Below are 20,797 nucleotides of genomic sequence, written 5' to 3'. Positions count from 1 at the left end.
ATTGCCCCTACCCAATTTGTACCGGCTAAAGTTAAGATGAGGAGGCAGCAGAAAGTACTTTTCACATGTACCTGCTGAAATATTGACTCAGATACAAATAAACAGCTGGGTATAACTTTTATTGCCTTTGTGATTTCATGGAAAGGTGAAAATGCAGCAGTTATTGAACATGGATGAGAAATCAGTTGCTGGGGACATAATTAACTGTCACCATTTCTCATAGGAAATGCTGGTACATGATTTTCATGAATTACGCACAAAAGTGAAGAAGATGGGACTCTTGAAGTCCAGTGTTCCTTTTTTTGCCTTCATGTTTCTGCATGCTTTCCTGTTGGACGTGGCATCCTGGGTCACCATCTGGTACTTTGGAAAATCTTGGGTGCCTTTCCTTATTGGAGTAGCAATGCTCACTGTTGCACAGGTAACTCTTTATATTGCAGAGTCTAATTAAGTCTTTAGCATACTTAATTTAGTCATATAGTAATATTCACCACTCCACAAGTAATCTACTAGTGAGTTTCTATCTCTGACCATGCAGACCAGAATCAATTGCAATTCCCACTGGCTCCGTTCATTCAAAACAAAGAGGGGGAATCTCAATGTTAACAGAGTTTGTGGGCAGAAATATGCTTGGGCTACCAGGGGAGAGTTGGCAAATAGAATCCCCTCTCATGTGATACATCCACACCACATACCTAAATATTACAGTGCAGCTGTTGGAGACCTTTTTAGTTAACTTCAACCTGCCTCACTGCTATAGCTTGTAAAGGCTAACAACTATGTAGTGGGGTCAGCTATCCCAACATTTATCATAAACGGAGGCCTTATTCACTCTGAAAATGGTTACATTTATGCTAAAAATTTGAGGATCACATCCTGTTCATGTGGCTGGAGGCCTGAAATCAATACAGCAGCCCTGTGGGAGTTGATGGGAATTTATTTATTTTACTTTACTTATTTATTAAACTCTTATGCTGTCCATCTCCCCTGAAAGATGATTCCGGACAGAATGTTGCTCCTATCCTGTTTCCATTATATTTAAAAGTTTCATTTAAATGTGTAGTTTAATGCTTAGTTTACTTTATTGTCATTGCACCTCGTACAACAAAATTAAATGCCATCTTCCGTGTACATCATACATAAGAAAACTATAAAAAGGTTCATTTAAATGTGTAGATGTCTTTGAAATGTAATGCAAAGCATTCTGCAGGACATGGCCTTACTGGAAGGTATAACTGTTCATCTTAGCCTTCTAGGAATCAATAACACTTAGGATAAATGTGCTTACATTTCTGTTTAACTTTTTTTGCTAATATTGGTACATAATTAGCTGTTATTGAGTTTATAAATGCAAGTACTTCACAAATGAATGCTTAAACAAAGCAACCAGGCCTTAGAAACCAAGATCTTGTTTGGGGAAAAAACCACATACACTTGGTGTTATAATAACAACAACAACAACAACAACAACAACAACAACAACAACAACAACAATAACTTGTGTCACAACTACCATCTGCCTGTAACAAAGAACTGGTGGGATCATAAGCCTGAAAAAGTGATTGAAAATGAGCATGCAAAACTATTGTGGCATTTCCGAATACTGATAATACTGATAAAGTTTTAGAACACAATACCCCAGATATCACGATTGTGGAAAAGAAAAAAGTGTGGATAGTCGACATTGCTATACCTGGTGACAGCAGAATCGATGAGAAACAACTTGAAAAAGTTACCAGATATCAAGATTTGAGAATTGAATTGCAGAGACTCTGGCATAAACCAGTGCAGGTGGTTCCAGTGGCACTCAGCACACTGGGAGCTGTGCCTAAAGACCTAGGAAAGCACTTAAAGACGATTGGCGCTGACAAGATCACCATTGGTCAGCTGCAGAAGGCCATCTTACTGGGATCTGCTCCCATAATTCACCGATATATAACACAGTCATAAACGCTTGGGAAGTGTTCGACTAGTGATCTGTGATACGAAATCCAGCATAGTTATCTAGTTTGCTGTGTATTCTGTCAGAACAACAACAACAACAACAACAGAGTTGGAAGGAACCTTGGAGGCCTTCTAGTCCAACCCCCTGCCCAGGCAGGAAACCTTACACTATTTCAGACAAATGGTTATCCAACATTTTCTTAAAAATTTCCAGTGTTGGAACATTCACAACTTCTGGAGGCAAGTTCTTCCACTGATTAATTGTTCTAACTGTCAGGAAATTTCTCCTTAGTTGTAAGTTGCTTCTCTCCTTGATTAGTTTCCACCCATTGCTTCTTGTTCTACCCTCAGGTGCTTTGGAGAATAGTTTGACTCCCTCTTCTTTGTGGCAACCCCTGAGATATTGGAACACTGCTATCATGTCTCCCCTAGTCCTTCTTTTCGTTAAACTAGACATACCGAGTTCCTGCAACCGTTCTTCATATGTTTTAGTCTCCAGTCCCCTAATCATCTTTGTTGCTCTTCTCTGCACTCTTTCTAGAATCTCAACATCTTTTTTACATCATGGCGACCAAAACTGAATGCAATATTCCAAGTGTGTCCTTACCAAGGCATTATAAAGTGGTATTAATACTTCACGTGTTCTTGATTCTATCCCTCTGTTTATGCAGCCCACAACTGTGTTGGCTTTTTTGGCAACTGCTGCACACTGCTGGCTCATATCTAAATGGTTGTCCACTAGGACTCCAAGATCCCTCTCACAGTTACTACTATTGAGCAAGGTACCACATATACGGTACCTGTGCATTTTGTTTTTTTGGCCTAAATGTAGAACCTTACTTTTTTCACTGTTGAATTTCATTTTGTTAGATAGCGCCCAACGTTCAAGTCTGTCAAGATCCTTCTGTATCTTGAGCCTATCTTCTGGAGTGTTGGCCAGCTTGGTGTCATCTGCGAATTTAATGAGTTCCCCATCTATCCCCTCGTCCAAGTCATTGATGAAGATGTTGAAGAGTACTGGGCCTAAAACAGAGCCTTGGGGTACTCCACTGCATACTTCCCTCCATGTGGATGTAGTTCCATTGAGGACTACACGTTGAGCACGGTTGGTCAGCCAGTTACGAATCCATCTGGTGGTGATGCTGTCTAACCCACATTTTTCTACTTTATCTAGTAGTAGGTTATGGTCTGCTTTATCAAATGCTTTACTGAAGTCCAAGAAAATTATATCGACAGCATTCCTTCGGTCCACTAATTTTGTCACTTTGTCAAAGAATGCAATAAGATTAGTCTGGCATGATCTGTTTTTGACAAACCCATGTTGGCTTTTGGTTATTACTTTGTTTGCTTCTAGGTGTTCAGTGATTCATTGCTTGATTATCTTTTCCAGAATCTTCCCTGGTATTGAGGTCAGACTGATAGGTCTGTAGTTTCCTGGATCTGTTTTTTTTCCCCCTTTTTTGAAGATGGGAACTACATCAGCTCTTTTCCAGTCCTCTGGCAGTTCCCCTGTGCTCCAGGATCTTTGAAAGATATAGTTAAGTGGTTCTGAGATTTCGTCTGCCCGTTCCTTCAGAACCATCCAGTCCTGGTGATTTGAACTCGTCTAGGGTAGACAGATGTTCACTTACCATTTTTTCCCCTATTTTAACTTGTTAAATCTGTTTTTTGTGGTGCTGTTTTTGATAGGTTGGATTGTTTTTTTCCTTTTGTGTAAAGACAGATGCAAAAAATGAGTTAAGCAGATCTGCTTTCTCCCTGTTGCTTGTCACCTTCTTGCCACTTTCTCCCAGCAATGGGCCAATTGTTTCCTTGACTTTTTTCTTGTTTTTAACATGTTGGAAGAAGCTTTTTTTGTTATTTTTTACTTTTGTTTGCTAGCCTTTGTTCATTGTGAGCCTTAGCTTTCCTCACTTCATCTTTACCGGCTCGGGCTATTTGCTGATATTCTGTCTTAGTTATTTGCCCCTCTTTCCACTTTTTATACGTGTCCTTTTTGTCTTTCAATTTGTCAGATAGTTCTTTATGCATCCATGCTGGTTTCTTTTGAGATCTATTATTTTTCTTCTGCACTGGTAGGGCCTCTGGTGGCTCAGCAGACTAAGTCTGTCTGTTATTAACACAGCTGCTTGCAATTACTGCAAGTTCAAGTCCCACCAGGCCCAAGGTTGACTCAGCCTTCCATCCTTTATAAGGTAGGTAAAATGAGGACCCAGATTGTTGGGGGAATAAAAGTTGACTTTGTATATAATATACAAATGGATGAAGACTATTGCTTAACACAGTGTAAGCCGCCCTGAGTCTTCGGAGAAGGGCGGGATATAAATTCAAATAAAAAAAAAATTGGTATTGTGCTAGACTGGGCTTTTATAATCTCACTTTTCAAAATTTCCCAAGCTTCTTGAGTTGTTTTCCCCTTGAGGATTCTCATCCATGGAATCCTTCTTAAGCTCTCCCTAAGTTTATTGAAATTAGCTCTCTTGAAGTCCAAGACTCTAGTTTGACTTTGTTCTACTGCTTGTGTTTGCATAATGTTGAATTCCAATATTGCGTGATCACTTGCCCCCAAGGTTCCTTTAGCTTCAACACCTTCTATCATTTCATCTCTGTTAGTGAGAATTAAGTCCAATATGGCTGATCCCCTTGTTCCCTTCTCTACTTTTTGGGAAACAAAGTTGTCTAAAAAGTAGAGAAGGGAACAAGGATATCAGCCATATCGGACTTAATTCTCACTAACAGAGTGTGGTGTTGCTTCTTGCTTTCCAGAACCAATATAGTTTCCTTCCGTAGGATGAAGATGCTTACATTTCCTTTGCCAATGTCATTATATAAAATAGCTCCTGTTGTACTTCCCAATTTAAATTCTTCTCAAATAGATATTTCAGAATATGGTAGTTTAAGCTGAGCAATGAATCCGTAAAAATGGAGAATGTGGCCAAAGAAAAGTCTCATACAATTCATGTTCTTCTTGTTTTCTAGATCCAATATGGTTTCTTGCAACATGATCTTGGGCATGTTTCAGTCTTTCAAAAGCCTAAATGGAACAGACTGGCTCACATTTTTGTGATGGGAGTCCTTAAGGTAAGAGTTTAAAACTGAAAGTGGGTTTTTTCAAATCAGTTAAATTGTTATTGGTCACCCAGAATTGTTAGGACTGCATTCATGTTTAATTTATTATTATGGTTGGTCACACAATCAGCCAGATGTTTAGGACTGAGATAGGTAGAATGTTCTTTGCTGGTGTTAAAGATATTGTCACAGGATGTAAAGTGTTCCAAGTAAAGCTGCCTTTTGCAATTGATTGATGGTGATTTTGTCAATGCTGATGGTGTTCAAGTGGTGCTCCAGATCTTTTAGAACTGCATCCAGGGTGCCTGGTACTATTGGTACTATCTTTATTGGGTAATTCCCCCTCCCCCCAGTTCTTTCTCTTTTGTTCTGCTAGCTCAAGGTACTGCAATGTCCACTGTTCAAATTTCTTTTTCTTTCCTATGCACACTTGATAAGTCTGAAGTGTTATATGGCAGGTATTTCTCTATTTGAATTTTAAAGTCCCAGAACACTTTAGATTCTTAATTTTCTACTACTTTTTTTGTTGTTTCATGGTTGCACTAGCTGCTTACCATTGCAGGCAAATGATATTTCCTTCAAATATTCCAATGCACCATTGTTGCTATGTTGACCTGCTGTTCTCTATAGTCACTCTGTACAGTCTTCTTGTTGCAGATAACTAGGTGGTCTATTGTTTCTTCAGGTTTGTTTGTTTTTTTGCGGATGGTGCTTGCTCTCAGTTGCTGCCTTCTCAATTCTCTCTTCACATGCATTTGTTCTTAAGGCTTGGTCTTGTGCAACCAAACTTAGTCCCTTTATATCTTTCTTAAATTTTCATGCTCTTGGAATTGCCAGGGTGTATTTTCTGCTTTGCCTGCTTTTTTTTTGTGTACTGGCCATTAATACTTTGCTTTGTCTCTTTTCTATTTTTCCCTTGATCTTTCTTATAGGCCAGTTTGATCTCTCTGGTATCCAATAAGCCTTCACAATGTACTAGCTTCACTGCATCCTTTTCACTGTCCTTCAGTTATTCTTCCATAGCTTTTCTTCTACTACTATAACACTTTCCCTACAGAAACCTCCCCTATCCTATCCTCTTCTCTCCCTCAAACTTGCCCAACAGAAGCCTTCCCTATCCTATCCCCTGCTTGCTGCTGTGAAAGTAAAACTGAAATTGAAACTCCTCACCTCTGCTTGTGTTTTGTATTTGGAACAGATTTCTTTTGAGGTGGGGAGTGGGAGTAGAACTCCTTAGCATCAAAGCCTGTTAATCATAATATAGAAAATACTAATGCTCTGATGGTCATTTCAAAAAATCCTTTCTTAGTGAGCACCTAGAAGCCAAGAGGAACATACGTGGCAAATTTCAAGTTTGTAGGCTTTACGGTTCTGGAGATTTCGTGATTATGGCATGAGTGGTTTTTGCTTTTATATATATAGATTTCGATATTATTTCTACATCTGTTCTGTGTTCCTATGAGATGACAGGCTGCCTGCAAAATGGCCAGCATCTGGGTTGCTGATGCTCTGTCATTTAAGATCTCACCTTAGCCAGCCCAGCAACTGGTTTTTATAAAACCTGAGCAGAGAGGCAAATGAATGTGGTGGTGTTGGAGATGTGGTGTGGGAGGAAAGATGGTTTGTGTGTCAGAAACTAAAATAGCCTGAAGTAGAAGAGTTACTGTTCTCCAGAAATAGGGCTCACAAAGGGAAGTAATAGAGCAGGGGTGTCAAACTTGCTTTCATACAGTAGGCCCAAAGGATCTGGAGTTGTAACAAGTATAGTATATGGTATCTCTATGCAAAATTCAAGGGACGCGGTGGCTCAGGGGCTAGGATGTTGAGCATGTCAATCGAAAGGTCGGCAGCTCAGCGGTTCGAATCCCTAGTGCTGCTGTGTAATGGTGTGAGCTCCCATTACTTGTCCTAGCTTCTGCCAACCTAGCAGTTTCAAAAGCATGTAAAAATGCAAGTAGAAAAAATAGGGACCACCTTTGGTGGGAAGGTAACAGCGTTCCGTGCGTCTTTGGCGTTGAGTCATGCCGGCCACATGACCACGGAGACGTCTTCGGACAGCGCTGGCTCTTCAGCCTTGAAACGGAGATGAGCACCGCCCCCCTAGAGTCGGCAACGACTAGCATGTATGTGCGAGGGGAACCTTTACCTTTACCTATGCAAAATTCAGATGTAAACGGTGCAACTACAGGAATTAGCAGCAGCACTTGGGAGTGATGTAATTCTGCTAGCTTGCAAAGTAAATTCACCATCTCTAATGAGAAAAAAAATCATATGTTTTTAGGATCTGTCTTCCTGATTATTTCTAACATAGCAATTTCATGCTGGAATCATTAGTTGAAGAGGTTGAATAACTGTCACCATTGTCCCATTAGCCTAATGCCCTTGAAAATGGAAAGGATGGTTGCATAGTTTCCCTATTTTCTCAGTTAGTTTTGTATTTCTATCTTTTTCTAATGTGCCAGCAATTGGGGGAGTGGAAATGTGGGCATTGGAAAGCAGCTAGATCAGGAATAACTTAGATGGTAATAGCTCTTCCAAAGAACAAATGAAGACTGGAATGTATGTATGCACTTCACCATTTTCTATGCAGGGTGGGCCAAAGGCTTGGTGGACTGACATGCATAACCAGCATCACGCCAAACCGAACTGTTTCCTGAAGGATCCTGATCTCAATATGCACCCATTTCTCTTCAGCTTAGGGAAGTCCCTCTCTGTGGAGGTGAGTACAGTTTAGGTAACCGTATTCAAAATAGTAAGAATGCCTGAACATCTTGCAATCAGACACAGGTAGCCAGGGGCTTGGGAGCTATATGCTGTGCCCTATTCCCCTTATTTTTTTTCCGCTTGAAGTTTCCCAAACCTCCAGTTTCCCACCACTAAGATTCAGCAATGTAGTGCAGTAGATACACTTTGTCATTTGCTGCAGATTTTCAAAAGATAAATAAAATCTTCCTAAACTGAAATGTCCCTGCTAAATGCAAAAACACTTGAAAAAAACCTTGGTTGTTCTAATCTGTATGGTATTATGTCATTCACAACATTTATGAGCTTCCAGGAAAACAAAAATATTACTGCACTCTTCATCTACTAGACATAGTAAAGTTTCCTGTCTCTGGTATACACTTTTGTCCAGATGGGATCAATGAGGTCACTTCATATTTAAGGCCACAGACAACAAGCGATGTAGAAATTTATAGAGAGAACCAGTTTCATAGCAATGACTTTCATGATGCCAAAATTAGTATTGCAAATAAGCACTCTTCACCCTCTAGGATTATTAAAACTGCTTATTTCATTTTCATTTTTGCCCAGATGGGATAGATCAAGTCACTTCATATGTAAAGTCACAGAAAAAAATCTGCCCTTCATGAGGAGAACCAGTCATTTTTTACAGTTCTTGAGCTGAACTGTGAAGAAGAGAGGCATTGCAGACAGGAGGAGGAGCTGTTAAACTTCAACCCTCTCCCCCCCACCCCCCAGCTTTCTACAATTTCATAAATGCCAAACTCAAAGACTCGAAATCTATCCCACCCCTAAAAGGGCCTAACGGGGAAGACTAACGATGAAGCTGTTAAGGCCAACGTCTTTAATACTTTCTTCAGTTCAGTCTTTGTCGACAGCAACAGCAGCTGCCCCCCATTTCCCAGTTGCACCATAACAAATTGTAATGACTTACTACGTATTGACTTTACAGCAGTTAACGTTGAAACAGCACTATGCAACCTAAAGCCATCTCCATCTATTGGCCCTGATGGATTAAATGCCTACTTCTTGAAAAAGCTTGCCATTACCCTAGCTGAGCCTCTAAGCACAATCTATGAGGTTATCTTTCAGAACCAGCTCCTTGCCCGACTTATGGTCAATAGCCACAGTCATATCTATTTTTAAAAAGGGAGACCCTAGTTTAGTAGAAAATTACAGACCAATCTCATGTGTTGCGTCACCTGTGAAGTCATGGAATCAATTATAAACCAATCCATCACCCCCCATTTAGAAACAAACAACCTGCTTTCTAACAAGCAGTTTGGTTTCAGAAAAAAATCTGTCCTGTAATCTGCAGCTCCTACACTGCAGAAACATTTGAACCACACATCTTGACCGGGGTGAAGCAATAGGTATAATTTACATAGACTTCTGTAAAGCCTTTGATTCAGTGTTGCACGACAAACTACTGCTGAAGCTTAGTTCTTATAGCATCTCCAGACGTCTGCACAAGTGGATAGCTACGTTCCTGTCAAACAGGCAGCAAATGGTCAAAACAGGGAGGGTCCTATCAAATCCAGCACCAGTTAATAGTGGTGTCCCCCAAGGCAGTGTCTTAGGCACACTTTTTCTGCTTTATATCAGTGACCTATGTGATCACATTAAAGCAGCTGCGTCCTCTTCGCCGATGACGTAAAATTATTTAACACCACCGACAATGCTGCTGCCCTACAAAGCAACCTAGACTATGTGTCAGAATGGTCACGTAATTGGCAGCTCCAAATTTCAACTAACAAATGCTCTGTCCTACACATTGGCAATAAAAATCAGAACATCAAATATAAGTTAGGTGGAAACGATCTCATAGATGACCCTCACACTTGGAGCACTTATCTCAAATGATCTAAGCCCCAGAGCTCATTGTAACAGCATTGCCAAAAAGGCTTTAAGATTTGTTAAATTTATTTTGTGAAGCTTCTTCTCTGGTAATATTGAATTGTTAACTAGGGCATACAAAACCTATGCCAGACCAGTTCTCGAATACAGCTCAACTGCCTGGAACCCACACCATATATCACACATTAACACAAGTGAGCGTGTTCAAAGGTATTTCTTGAGAAAAGTACTCCACTCCTCTATTCACAATAGTAATAATTCCCTATGCCTCCAGGCTTAAAATTTTGGGCTTGGACAACCTGGAACTGCACCATCTGTGGTCCGATCTAAGCATAGTTCACAAAATTGTCTGCAATAACATCCTGCCTGTCAATGACTTCTTCAGCTTGAATCACAATAATACATGGGCAAACAATCGATACAAACTTAAGGTAAACCGCTCCAAACTCGATTGCAGAAAATACAACTTCAGCAACAGAGTGGTCAATGCCTGGAATGCCCTACTCGACTCCTTTGTTACTGCCTCAAACCCTCACAGCTTCAATCTCAAACTGTCTACCGTGTCTACCCCATTCTTAAGAGGTTCTTAAGGGGTGCTGCATAAGCGCATCAGTGTGCCTACCGTCCCTGTCTTACTGCCTTCATTTATCAGTATTTACTTCCTTTGTTCATGTTTATGTTCATACTTATACTTGTTACCTTGTACATGTTTGACAAACAAACAAATAAATATTAAGTTTATCCTAAAGAGTGGTTTATTTTGTCCTTTATTAAATTGATGTGTTTCTGTTACAGCTTGGAAAGAAGAAAAAGAAATACATGCCTTACCAGCACCAGCACAAATATTTTACCTGTGAGTACTTCTGCCATTTTGCACCCAAAAGTTAGATTAACTCTAAACACCAGGATCAGTTCTTCCATCAACCTTGGAGATCCCATGGAGAGCCTTAAAAGGGGCTGTCTGGGGTTAAGTGGTAGTTGTTCTGCTGGTTTGGGGATTTTCATGGTTTTATTTTTATTTTTATTTAATGTTTCTTGAATGGTTACATGGTTTTCACGGTTATTATGTTTGTAAGCTACTCAGAATCACCTTTTGTGAGAGGAACAATTATATCAATTGGCTAAATCAATTAATCAATGGAAGCTTAGGAGAAAGATGGCTTAGGAGAATATCTGGGATCAAAAACTAAATTGTTTTGATAAAGTATTCAGCTTTTCCCCCCAAATGAGTCACTCCGGATGTGAGACCAAAACTCCCCAAAAACTGGAATTGTAATCCACCATATAGAAAATGTGGTAATGACATGGAGCGAAAGGCCCAGCAGATAGAGGAAATCTGTAGTAGTAATTCATTAGTCAGTAGGAAATAGGGGAGGAAGGAGGACCTCTCAGAAATGCTTATAATCTTGAGTGATTCACACATATTTGCATTCTTGTTTTCATTTTTTCCAGTATTGGCCCCCTTAACATTCGTTGCTTTTGTGCAGTTAATCATATTTCGCTATGTTATTCGGAAGAAAATGTGGAGTGTAAGTAATTGACGGAGATGCAGACATAATACCTTCTGCTATGGGACAGTATGTTTCGGGGAACAGGAACAGTGATTGCATCACCATTGCTCACTAAAAGGGAGATGAGGCATTGCCTTGATGATGGAGATGCCATTCCAATTTTTTCCAGATATTGGAGACACAAGATAGCATTAGTATTTTAGCTGTATACATTTCTACTATGCCCTCAAAACCAGCTCCCATCAGAAACAGCTCTTTTTTGGGCTACTCTGCTGCATGGCAGCTGCTTCTGCAGAGAGGCCAGGAACTGGAGAAGCCGGGGTGTGTCTGTCACATGCTCTTTCTGAGGAGATTGGCCTGGAGCAAGAGGGGCTCAAGATAGAAACTCCATTGGTTTTTGAGAAGCCACCACTCCTCTTAAAGGAGTCCAAGCTTCTTAAAGTTGCCAAATGGGGGAGCAACACTGCTATAAAGCACCTGAGCCCCACCCAAGAAACTCCCCATTGAAGGGAGACTCAAAACCAGTTGCCATCAGAACCAGCTCAGGTCTGAGACCAGGAAAAGGGGCAGCAGCTCCCTTGTTGCCCACCTAGCTCTGGTTGGGAGACCCCAGAGGGAGCTCCCCTGTTGTGCGGGAAAGGGGGCAGGGGGAATTTGTGCAGGAACTGTGGTGGATACCGGCTTGCAAAAGCTGGCATGGCTTGCCAAGTGGGCGGGGCCAGGGGCTGTGCTGCAGGGGAGGAAGACGTCCACCCAGATGAAGGAGGAACAGGCAGGGTGTGGAGCTTGCCTGGCTTTCCCCACCCGACACTGCTGCTGTCTCTCCATGCTGCTTTATAATACCTGCTCTGTAAAGTGCTGTGAGCCCTGAATTCTGGAGTGATGCTTGATTCACTTGCACCAACCCAGCTGGATGGGCAAGGAGGGAGCCCCAGCCCCTCTTGTCTTGGCTCAGATCTGACTGGTTCTATGGGAGCTGATTTTGAGGCTCCCTTCAATGCGGGGTTTATTGAGAGGGCTCTACAGGAGTGTTGCTCCCCTCTGGCAATTTTAAGAGGCATGGACTTCAATGTGGTCAGTGGTGGCTCTCTGAAAACCAATAGAAGTGCTGGTAACAGCCCCTCTCACTCCAGACAAGCCTCCTTGGAATGAGTGTGCATACCTTCTGAATGACTCCCTGGCTTCTCCAGTTCCTGGCCTAGTGCCTCTTTGCAGAAGCGGCTGCTGCACTTCAGCAAGAACACCCCCTCCCCCACAGGAGGGATGGTAGCCTTAAGCACTGCCTTGTCTTGCAGCCGGGGTCATTTGCTGCTGCCAAGTGGGGACAAATGCTCCTGTATCTGCACTATGCTGGGGGGCCGTGGGAAGGCTTTACTGCAGTTCTCGCTCAGCCTTCTCCGGAACATAATTTGTAGCCTACAGCGCAGGAACCTGGAGAAGCAGCAGCTGTGAGGGCAGATAACCTGTTCCCGAGACTGCTTCCTGCCCCACCTGGTGCTCTTTGCATGCAGTGTCCAATGGGAAAACAGAGGCCCACCCCCCAACATGCAGATTGGCCACCAGGATGTATGGCTAATTGTCCTGTGTGGTGAATTGGCCATGGCAATTTGTCCCTCAGCAAATTGCCTGGGTGAGGGGGGAGAGGAGCAACAGGGGTCAAGTCACAGAAGATGAGCACTGGGGAAAGGGCAGCCAAGGGGGTGGTGGCATGAAGCAGGTGTGGCCAAGCTATTGCCCTCAATTGTCATAGATCACTGCATACTCCCATTTGTAATATTCCTTTTTTTTAATTTGCATTTATTTCCTGCCCTTTTCCGAAGACTCAGGGCGGCTTACACTATGTTAGCAATAGTCTTCATCCATTTATATATTATATACAAAGTCAACTTATTGCCCCTCCAACAATCTGGGTCCTCATTTTACCTACCTTATAAAGGATGGAAGGCTGAGTCAACCTTGGACCTGGTGGGACTTGAACCTGCAGTAATTGCAAGCAGCTGTGTTAATAACAGGCTGTCTTAGCAGTCTGAGCCACCAGAGGCAGGACAGAACTGACCAATGAATTATTCTGCTATGCTACAATGCAATGACTTAAATATGATCTTTCAGCAAGGTATTTCCCTATTTGTTAAGCTAAGCCAGGGGTGTCAAACTCGATTTCATTGAGGGCCGCATCAGCACTGTGTTTGACCTTGGGGGGCCATGGGCTGTGGCCATGGTGGGCATGGCCACCTCGACATCACTCATGTCAGGGGCACCTGTGGTGGCCTGAGAGCTCTGCCAGCGAAAACAGGCTTCCAAGTTTTGTTTTTGGCTGCAACAGCCTCCTGCAAACTTCTGCCAGTGAAAACGGAGCTTGGGAGGGTCGTGTGCCGCTCACGCAAGTTCTATTTTTGGCTGCAACAACCTTTTGCAGCCCGCCTGTGGTCTTCCCAAGCTGTTTTCACTGCCAGAGGCACCATGGGCCAGTCCTTCGCTGTTTCCAAGACAGCCTCACAGGCCGGATCTAAGCACCCCGTGGGCTGCATCAGGCCCGCGGACCTCGAGTTTGACATCACTGAGCTAATGATCTGAGTCATACAACATAATGTATTTTAAAATCAATCTATTTGCATAAAGCAATTAGGAAGCTGACAGAAGCTACATTTTCCCATCCTTTTTACTCTCTCCTCTCTTTTTTGGGCCAGGATCTTGCTATTATTATATTCTACAATTTCCGTATGTGCCTCATGTTCATTCCTTTAATGGGATTCAAGACCTTCATGGCATATTACTGGCTTGCCAGGTAGGAACTGTGGAGAATTCTCAACTGCACTGCTGCCCCCTCTGCATATAATTGATGTACAAAACGTGTGCTTGGAATAAGGGAGTGGTGCCCATGATCTTGCCAGTCTGAAAAAGGACAATTGCTACAATGTCTGAATCATGAATCACAAGAAAAAGTGGTTAGGTCTTTGATCAGATATGCAATATATTACATATATGACCTTGACACTGCAATATCTTAATACAGCACCAATCACAGCAGAAGGCAGAAACTTATGAGGGCCAAACCCAATTAATACTTACATAAGAGACCACCAGGATATATCAGGCCTGAATACTACAGTAGAAAGTTTTTAAAAAGTTTCTAAACTTTTAAGATGCTTGTCGATCGAAAGGTCGGCAGTTCAGTGGTTCGAATTCCTAGTGCCACATAACGGGGTGAGCTCCCATTACTTGTCCCAGCTTCTGCCAACCTAGCAGTTCGAACGCACGTAAAAATGCAAATACAAAAATAGGGACCACCTTTGGTGGGAAGGTAACAGCGTTCCGTGAGCCTTTGGCGTTTAGTCATGACGGCCACATGATCACGGAGATGTCTTTGGACAGCGCTGGCTCTTCGGCTTTGAAAGGGAGATGAGCACCGCCCCCTAGAGTTGGGAACGATTAGCAAATATGTGCAAGGGGAACCTTTACCTTTACCTTAAAGTGTTTTTAAAAGTGTTTCAGTATAAGGCAATGGGAAACCATGTCTGCATTCCCTCACCCTCCAAAGCACCTTTATACTCATGAAGTCATCAGGAGTCAAGATTACCTAGAGGAAATTTTACATTTTCTCTTTATTTCTTAAAAACCTGCCTTTTGGCACCAGCAAAATGGTGATCCATAGACAATAGGTCAGCAAAGAGCCAGTTTGGGGCAGTGATGAAGGTTTTGACCTAGAACACAAAAGGAAGTTCCAGGTCTGCCCTAGGCATGCAAGCTGGCCAGGACCAGTCACAAACTCTCAGTCCAACATACCTCCATCCTAAGGTAGTTGTGAGGAAAATAGGAGCAAGGAGTATTGGGCAAGTCCTCCATCCTGAATTGAAATATAACAGTAATAGAAGACTATAACTGGCGAAGGGGTGTGATGGTCTCTGACATCAGGATTCCCATGGTGCTTATATCCCTGGGAATTATGGTTCTTTGTGCATTGGAAGGCCTTGGACATTTGAAGTATAATTAAATAAATACCTTCCTGGGTAACAGAAACACTAAGTTATTCCCTCACCTTTAGTTACTTGCCTTCCACTGAAAAACAAACACTGAAAAAAGTGGTGGACTTGTAAGAGCAAAATCAACAGATCAAATCAGAAGATAAGAGAGGTTTGTCAGCAAAGATGATAACAATTGTAATGATGATAAAAACAATGAAAAAAATTGTAAAATTTTCTAATAATTTCATTTCTCAAAATTACTTACTTCCGCAGGTTCCTAGAAAGCACATGGTTTATGTGGGTCTCTCAAATGAATCACATTCCAATGAACATCAATTATGACCAGAATCTGGACTGGGTCTCTTCCCAGGTAAGAACATTTCCATTTTCTGTTCAGAGGCACCATCTTTCTTTTACTTAATCCATTCATGCTTTGGGGCACATAGACGTTGAACAGAGGTTTGATGTTGACATGCTCACCACTAAAACATTCCAGTGATATCATTTGGGAAGGAACAAGAACTTAAGTTTTTCTATGTTCTATTCTTGCTACACATTACTCTGTTTGCAGCTGGACATGCAGTTAAACCCACCTATCCTCCAATAAAACAGAACATGTGGGTAGATTTGGTTGCTTTATTAAAGAAACAGGATGGGTGAAACTGGTAAAAATAGAAATACATACAATAAGAACCAAATACAAAATAAGCAGTGCTGAGTTGCTGGTGACTGGTGACTGTAACAATTAACAAATACAAATAAATCTAAATCTCATCAGAAATGCTGTATGTATGGGATGTGGATTTTTGTCCTCAGATGAACGTGTGTCACAGATTAGGCTGTTTCTTCCTGATGCTTCTGGTTCCTCTCCATGCTAAAGTCTGGCTTCCCGGGATGCACTTCTTTTTGGAGTGAGAATTGATAGATAGACGACCCTTAAAGGGCAAAGTCAGCTTCCAAACAATACAGCCACTTGATGGTGCCAGAGAACGGTATATACCCAAATTATATGTCTGGGACATGACATATGGATTAGCATATATAGCAGGTATTCACATTGTTGGAGATTTGAGTTGAACAAGATCAGTTTTAAAGGATCTGCTGAATGTATGCAAAATAATAACTAACAGACAGCTCCAATTAAAAATTGCTCACAGTATTATTGTCTTGGATGTAGCATATAATCTCAGCTATCAACAAATGCAAGCAGTTCAAAGTTCAATTTATGGAAACTTCAGACTTCTATCTGAACTACATCTTGAAGAGAGGGAAGTGTGAGAGAGAAAAAGAAAATACCCTTCTTTAATTAATCACAGGCCACGTAAGAAACAGACACAGAGACAGCAGGTGAAAACCTTCTCCTTATCTGTAATCATCTGTGGCTAAAGCAGGACTAAAACTCACAGTCTTCCAGTTTGTAGTCTGATGCCTTAACCACTACATTAAACTGGTTCTCACTTTCATTTCTATTTACTGTACTTAAAGCTAAAGATAAATGCCTACTTTCCAGTCTTATTGTTCTGCCCCACTCCCCAGAAGACACACGAGCTGACTGTATTTGCCAGCAATTTATTCTTGCTACAGATATCAGCTCTGGCAATGAACCTGTGATTGCCTGCCAAGTCCTTCTTGTCTCTTTAATGGTACTGCGGTCTGTTGCTGGAGCAACTCAGAGTTCAGAAGTAAACAGAAATCCGAAAAGCCAATTCCAGAGTCTTGCAATAAGGCAGCCGAAGTTTCCAAAAGTCAGTTTTTGTCCGTCACGGAGCCCAAAGGCAGCTCCACCCACTTTTATACCCTGTGGAGTGTGGCTCCGTGACTCAGCACTCCCTGGGTCGGCCCCTTCCTTTCTTTTGCTGCGCATGCTACATTCAGCATCACTGCCTTGCATCTAGCCACGATTGATCCTCCTCAGCTGGCTCTTGGGGCATTGCCAGGGGAAAGGAGGGGTCAGGGGAAAGAGGCCGTGTCCGCTCCTACTCCTCCACCTGGCCTGCTTCTGGAATCTGGAGCGGAGCCAGAGAGGAAGATTCTGCAGAGGGAAGCCCTGTCAGCTCTTCCCCCTCACTCTCCGAGTCACTCTCTGCCAGGAAGCCCAGCTCGGGGCCCGCAGACACAACACTTATATTTTAAAACATTCTCTTTCTTTTCTCCTTTTCTTCTATCAAATTAAGATAACAATTGTTCTTGGACCCTCAAATTGTGCATGTCTGATGTGTAAGATTTCAGTGCCAATCCTTAGGCACAAGGTACATTGTCTATTAGAGCTGGCTGGAGTCAAATGTTTACATTCAAATGTTAAGAAAACCCAGAAGGAACAAAGAGAAACCAAACAGAAGTCCAGACCCACAAGCCAAGAATAAGAGTTACTTGCTACAGAGCCTCCCTATGATAGGAAGCAACAATGGTTGAAAAGAAAAGGGCCAACGGGAGGACTTCACCCACTGTCTCTTTCTCCTTTAGCTTGCAGCAACATGTAATGTTGACCATTCCTGGTTCAATGACTGGTTCACTGGGCACCTGAACTTCCAGATTGAGCATCAGTGAGTATGAGCTAGAGAAGAAACAAGGCCATAGAAGTGTATGTGGGAGGGGGAGACCTTCAGGGTAGTCATACACCACACATGGCTGATGTTAAGCAGATCTGTCATGTTTTGGACCTAGCAAAAGTTCTGGGATTGTCACCTGACACCCTCTTTTCTTCTTGCAGTCTTTTCCCCACCATGCCTCGACATAATTATTACAAGGTGGCTCCTCTGGTGAGATCTCTTTGTGCCAAGCATGGTGTTCACTATGAGTGCAAGCCCATCCTCACGGCTTTTGCAGATATATTGCAGTAAGTTCATGGGTGAGGGAGGCTCCTCTTGGGCACTGGCTTATCCAGAAAAGGTTGCAGCAGAAAGAGCACAAAAAAGATTGCCTGGTGAAGATGTTCTCACTGCTTCAATCTTCTTCTCCTTTCTCTTTCTGCAGTCGCCTGAAGGAATATGGGCAGGACTGGCAGGAAGCTTATCTCCATGAATTGGGAGTGGGAGATGTTCAGACAGCAACAGAAGTACATTAACTTGGTAAGAAAGGATGAGTTTTCGAATGGTTTCCAAGTCTTCCAGAAAATAACTTCTTTATACACACCACTTGATTCGTGGACTATGCGCTTGGAAAATTGGACGCTTCGGTACCTGTACCTTGAGAACGGGGATTTTGGCAATCATGAGGACATATCCGAAGACCCAAATCTTCCTTTTTTTATGTATAGCACAAGGGTGTAATAATGTATTTTCTTTTTTGTTTGTTGGAAAAAAGTAATAAAAAAATTAAAAAAAAAGAAAGAAAGGATGAGTTTTAATTATGGACTTTAAATTGGACTTTTAATCCAATAATGAATTGATCACCTCTTTAGTCCCCTTTTTTAGCAGAGACATCAGGATTTGAATACCTCTGAGTATCACTATTTATGAATGAGAGGCAACCGGAGGCTGAGTGGAAAGTTGTTTCAATGCACCTCTTGAGAACTCTCACTTTGTGTTGATTGGTACAAAACTCGGAAAAGGGAAATGACACAAAGATTGTTTTGCTTTAAGTAGGTGGGAACTTTGACAAAGGAGCTGATAAGCCTTCAATTACTTCTTTGGCTTGTCTAATGTTGCCATCACTTTTAGACCCTGATTAACTGCACCTGTCATACACCCACCCAGGTCATTCCAGTGGGACACCACCACTCTAGTTTGGAGTGAGAAACAATTATACTTTGCAAGATCCAACATTGTGTAATGATCAGCAATCATTGTGAAGCACTTTCCAATCTGAGTTTCTTTAATGAGTCTTTTTTTCATTCTTGACAGTGGTTCATTGAGTTCTCATGACTGGCTGCCTATATTCATTTGAAGAAGTAAAGACTGGTGGAGACCTTCCTCCAGGAGCTTTTCCATTAGCTGTAAAGTCAGGACCATCTTCTTCCTGTGATGCTACCAGAAATGGGCTCCCTTCCCCTTCCTCTCCCTCTATTCCGGAGTCAAATGTTCAGTTTTTCCTTACAATTTTGGAAAACCATTTGATAATTCCTGTTGATACTTGAATGTTTATATAGTATTCAATACTTCTACTATTTATGTGAAATATTATTGGACATTGTTTTATTCTGGTTTATAGCGTTTTTTTGATAACTCTCTGAGGTGGGAAAGCAGAGATAATTGTATATAAAAAGCTGAAGTGAAATCTGAACTTGTGATTTTAACCATCTCTTGGGATAATGAAGAAGCAAGAACAAAACCAGAATCACTTCAGATAGGTGATGGGTAGTATAAATAAGAAATAAATAAGTAAAAATAAATAAATAAACAAACAAACAAATAAAATAAATAAACCAGTGGCTCAGTCATTTCTTTCATGCCACCGTGCCTAATTCTGCCTTACTCCATTTGCTAAAATGAACAACACAGCTGCTTCCTTTTGGGGATATTCATTAATTATTCTAACTCTTAATCATAGTGGAGGACATGAAATCTGCCAGGTGAGGCCTTGTTGACACTCAGAATCCACCTCAGAGGGCATGGTGCCTAGCAGGAGCATCCACAGCAGCTGGAGTTGGTGTGAAAACAGTAAAGATGATGTTTATGATCATATGCTCTGATAATTGCACAGGCTTCAGCAAAGGAACTGCTACCATCTTGCCTTTTTTAATCCCACCCCCCACCCCGCTTGTGGTCACCCCTGCTGACAAGGGTTGTTGAGAATTGTAGTTCAACATTATGGGGGGGGGGGAGATGGTCTTCTCAGTCTTATCACTAGTTAACTTCTCATCTTTTTGTTGTGAGGGAAGGCAGTGGGAAGAAGTATAACAAATTGTCTTTCTTATTGACCATCCATTGATCTTCCAGAGCTTTTCTCATCATTACTACAACTTTATTCTCCTGCCACACAAATTACTTCTCTTCTAGCATAATTTGTGCTGTTCCAACAAATGAGCTTTTTCTGCTGAGAAATAAAGCCTGTGAGTGGTTGAATGCAGACAACTTGCATAAAATTGTTGGATTTTGTTGGTTTTGTTCCTTGTACAAAATATCCCATCTATTATTCAAACACGGACAAATGATTTTCCTTAAAATGGTTTGGAATTGAGGAGGAGGAAACATGCTAAGAAATCAGTTTTGACTGGCCTCTATGAAGATGGGTTTTTCAGAGTTCCTGTTTTATTCAGGGTTTGTTCCTTTCTCACTAGAATAGTCACTATTCTTTCCTTTTCCAAGAAGTTTTTACATATGGAAACCCAATGCCTCCCTCTCCATATTGTCTCCTTGTATTAACACAGTCCATTTCTCCACACCTAAACCTAATGAATGAAAGAAAACGAAGGCACTCTTAAGAAAACTTAATTATTTCCGAGACTATTATTTCCCATTCTTCCTGTTCTGTATCAGACCTTTGTGCAGGTTCAATGGATGGTCAATGCTGAAAGGTTTTGTACTAAGACTTGCATCAATCTGCAGCTGCTCTGGTGACTTAAACCTTCTGCTGGGAACACAAAGTGAGCCTTTTGCCCATAAAGATTCTGTTATAAGATGGTGAGAATATGCTCCTAAAAACTGGATCATTGCCTTGAAACCTGTCCTGGGAAAACTGATCTGTTTTTATTCCCCAAATCCTAAGAAACCATTTCATATCAAATGTGTTGCAGAATAACTAATGGGACAAACATACATTCCAAGTAACATC

The 20,797-nt window shown here is 41.7% G+C and overlaps 1 protein-coding gene across 2 annotated transcripts in view; it reads left to right on the top strand.

Moving 5' to 3' along the window:
* LOC131184417 (acyl-CoA (8-3)-desaturase-like) overlaps window positions 1-19,446 on the top strand; it is a 41,948-nt gene extending 22,502 nt beyond the window's left edge. For both annotated transcript variants that reach the window (XM_058155650.1, XM_058155654.1), the window contains exons 3-13: window positions 224-421; window positions 4,924-5,025; window positions 7,604-7,732; window positions 10,408-10,465; window positions 11,065-11,141; window positions 13,811-13,908; window positions 15,359-15,455; window positions 17,549-17,628; window positions 17,796-17,921; window positions 18,059-18,153; window positions 18,928-19,446. In XM_058155650.1, the coding sequence (XP_058011633.1) occupies window positions 224-421; window positions 4,924-5,025; window positions 7,604-7,732; window positions 10,408-10,465; window positions 11,065-11,141; window positions 13,811-13,908; window positions 15,359-15,455; window positions 17,549-17,628; window positions 17,796-17,921; window positions 18,059-18,149 (1,056 nt within the window). In that variant the 3' untranslated portion in view covers window positions 18,150-18,153; window positions 18,928-19,446. The remainder of the gene's footprint in view (window positions 1-223; window positions 422-4,923; window positions 5,026-7,603; window positions 7,733-10,407; window positions 10,466-11,064; window positions 11,142-13,810; window positions 13,909-15,358; window positions 15,456-17,548; window positions 17,629-17,795; window positions 17,922-18,058; window positions 18,154-18,927) is intronic.
* The last annotated feature ends 1,351 nt before the right edge of the window (window positions 19,447-20,797 follow it).

This window comes from Ahaetulla prasina, chromosome 1 (assembly GCF_028640845.1).
Source record: "Ahaetulla prasina isolate Xishuangbanna chromosome 1, ASM2864084v1, whole genome shotgun sequence".
NCBI classification, from domain to species: domain Eukaryota; kingdom Metazoa; phylum Chordata; class Lepidosauria; order Squamata; family Colubridae; genus Ahaetulla; species Ahaetulla prasina.
The sequence above is the reverse complement of the archived record's forward strand: the minus strand, read 5'-3'. Positions and strand labels throughout refer to the sequence as shown.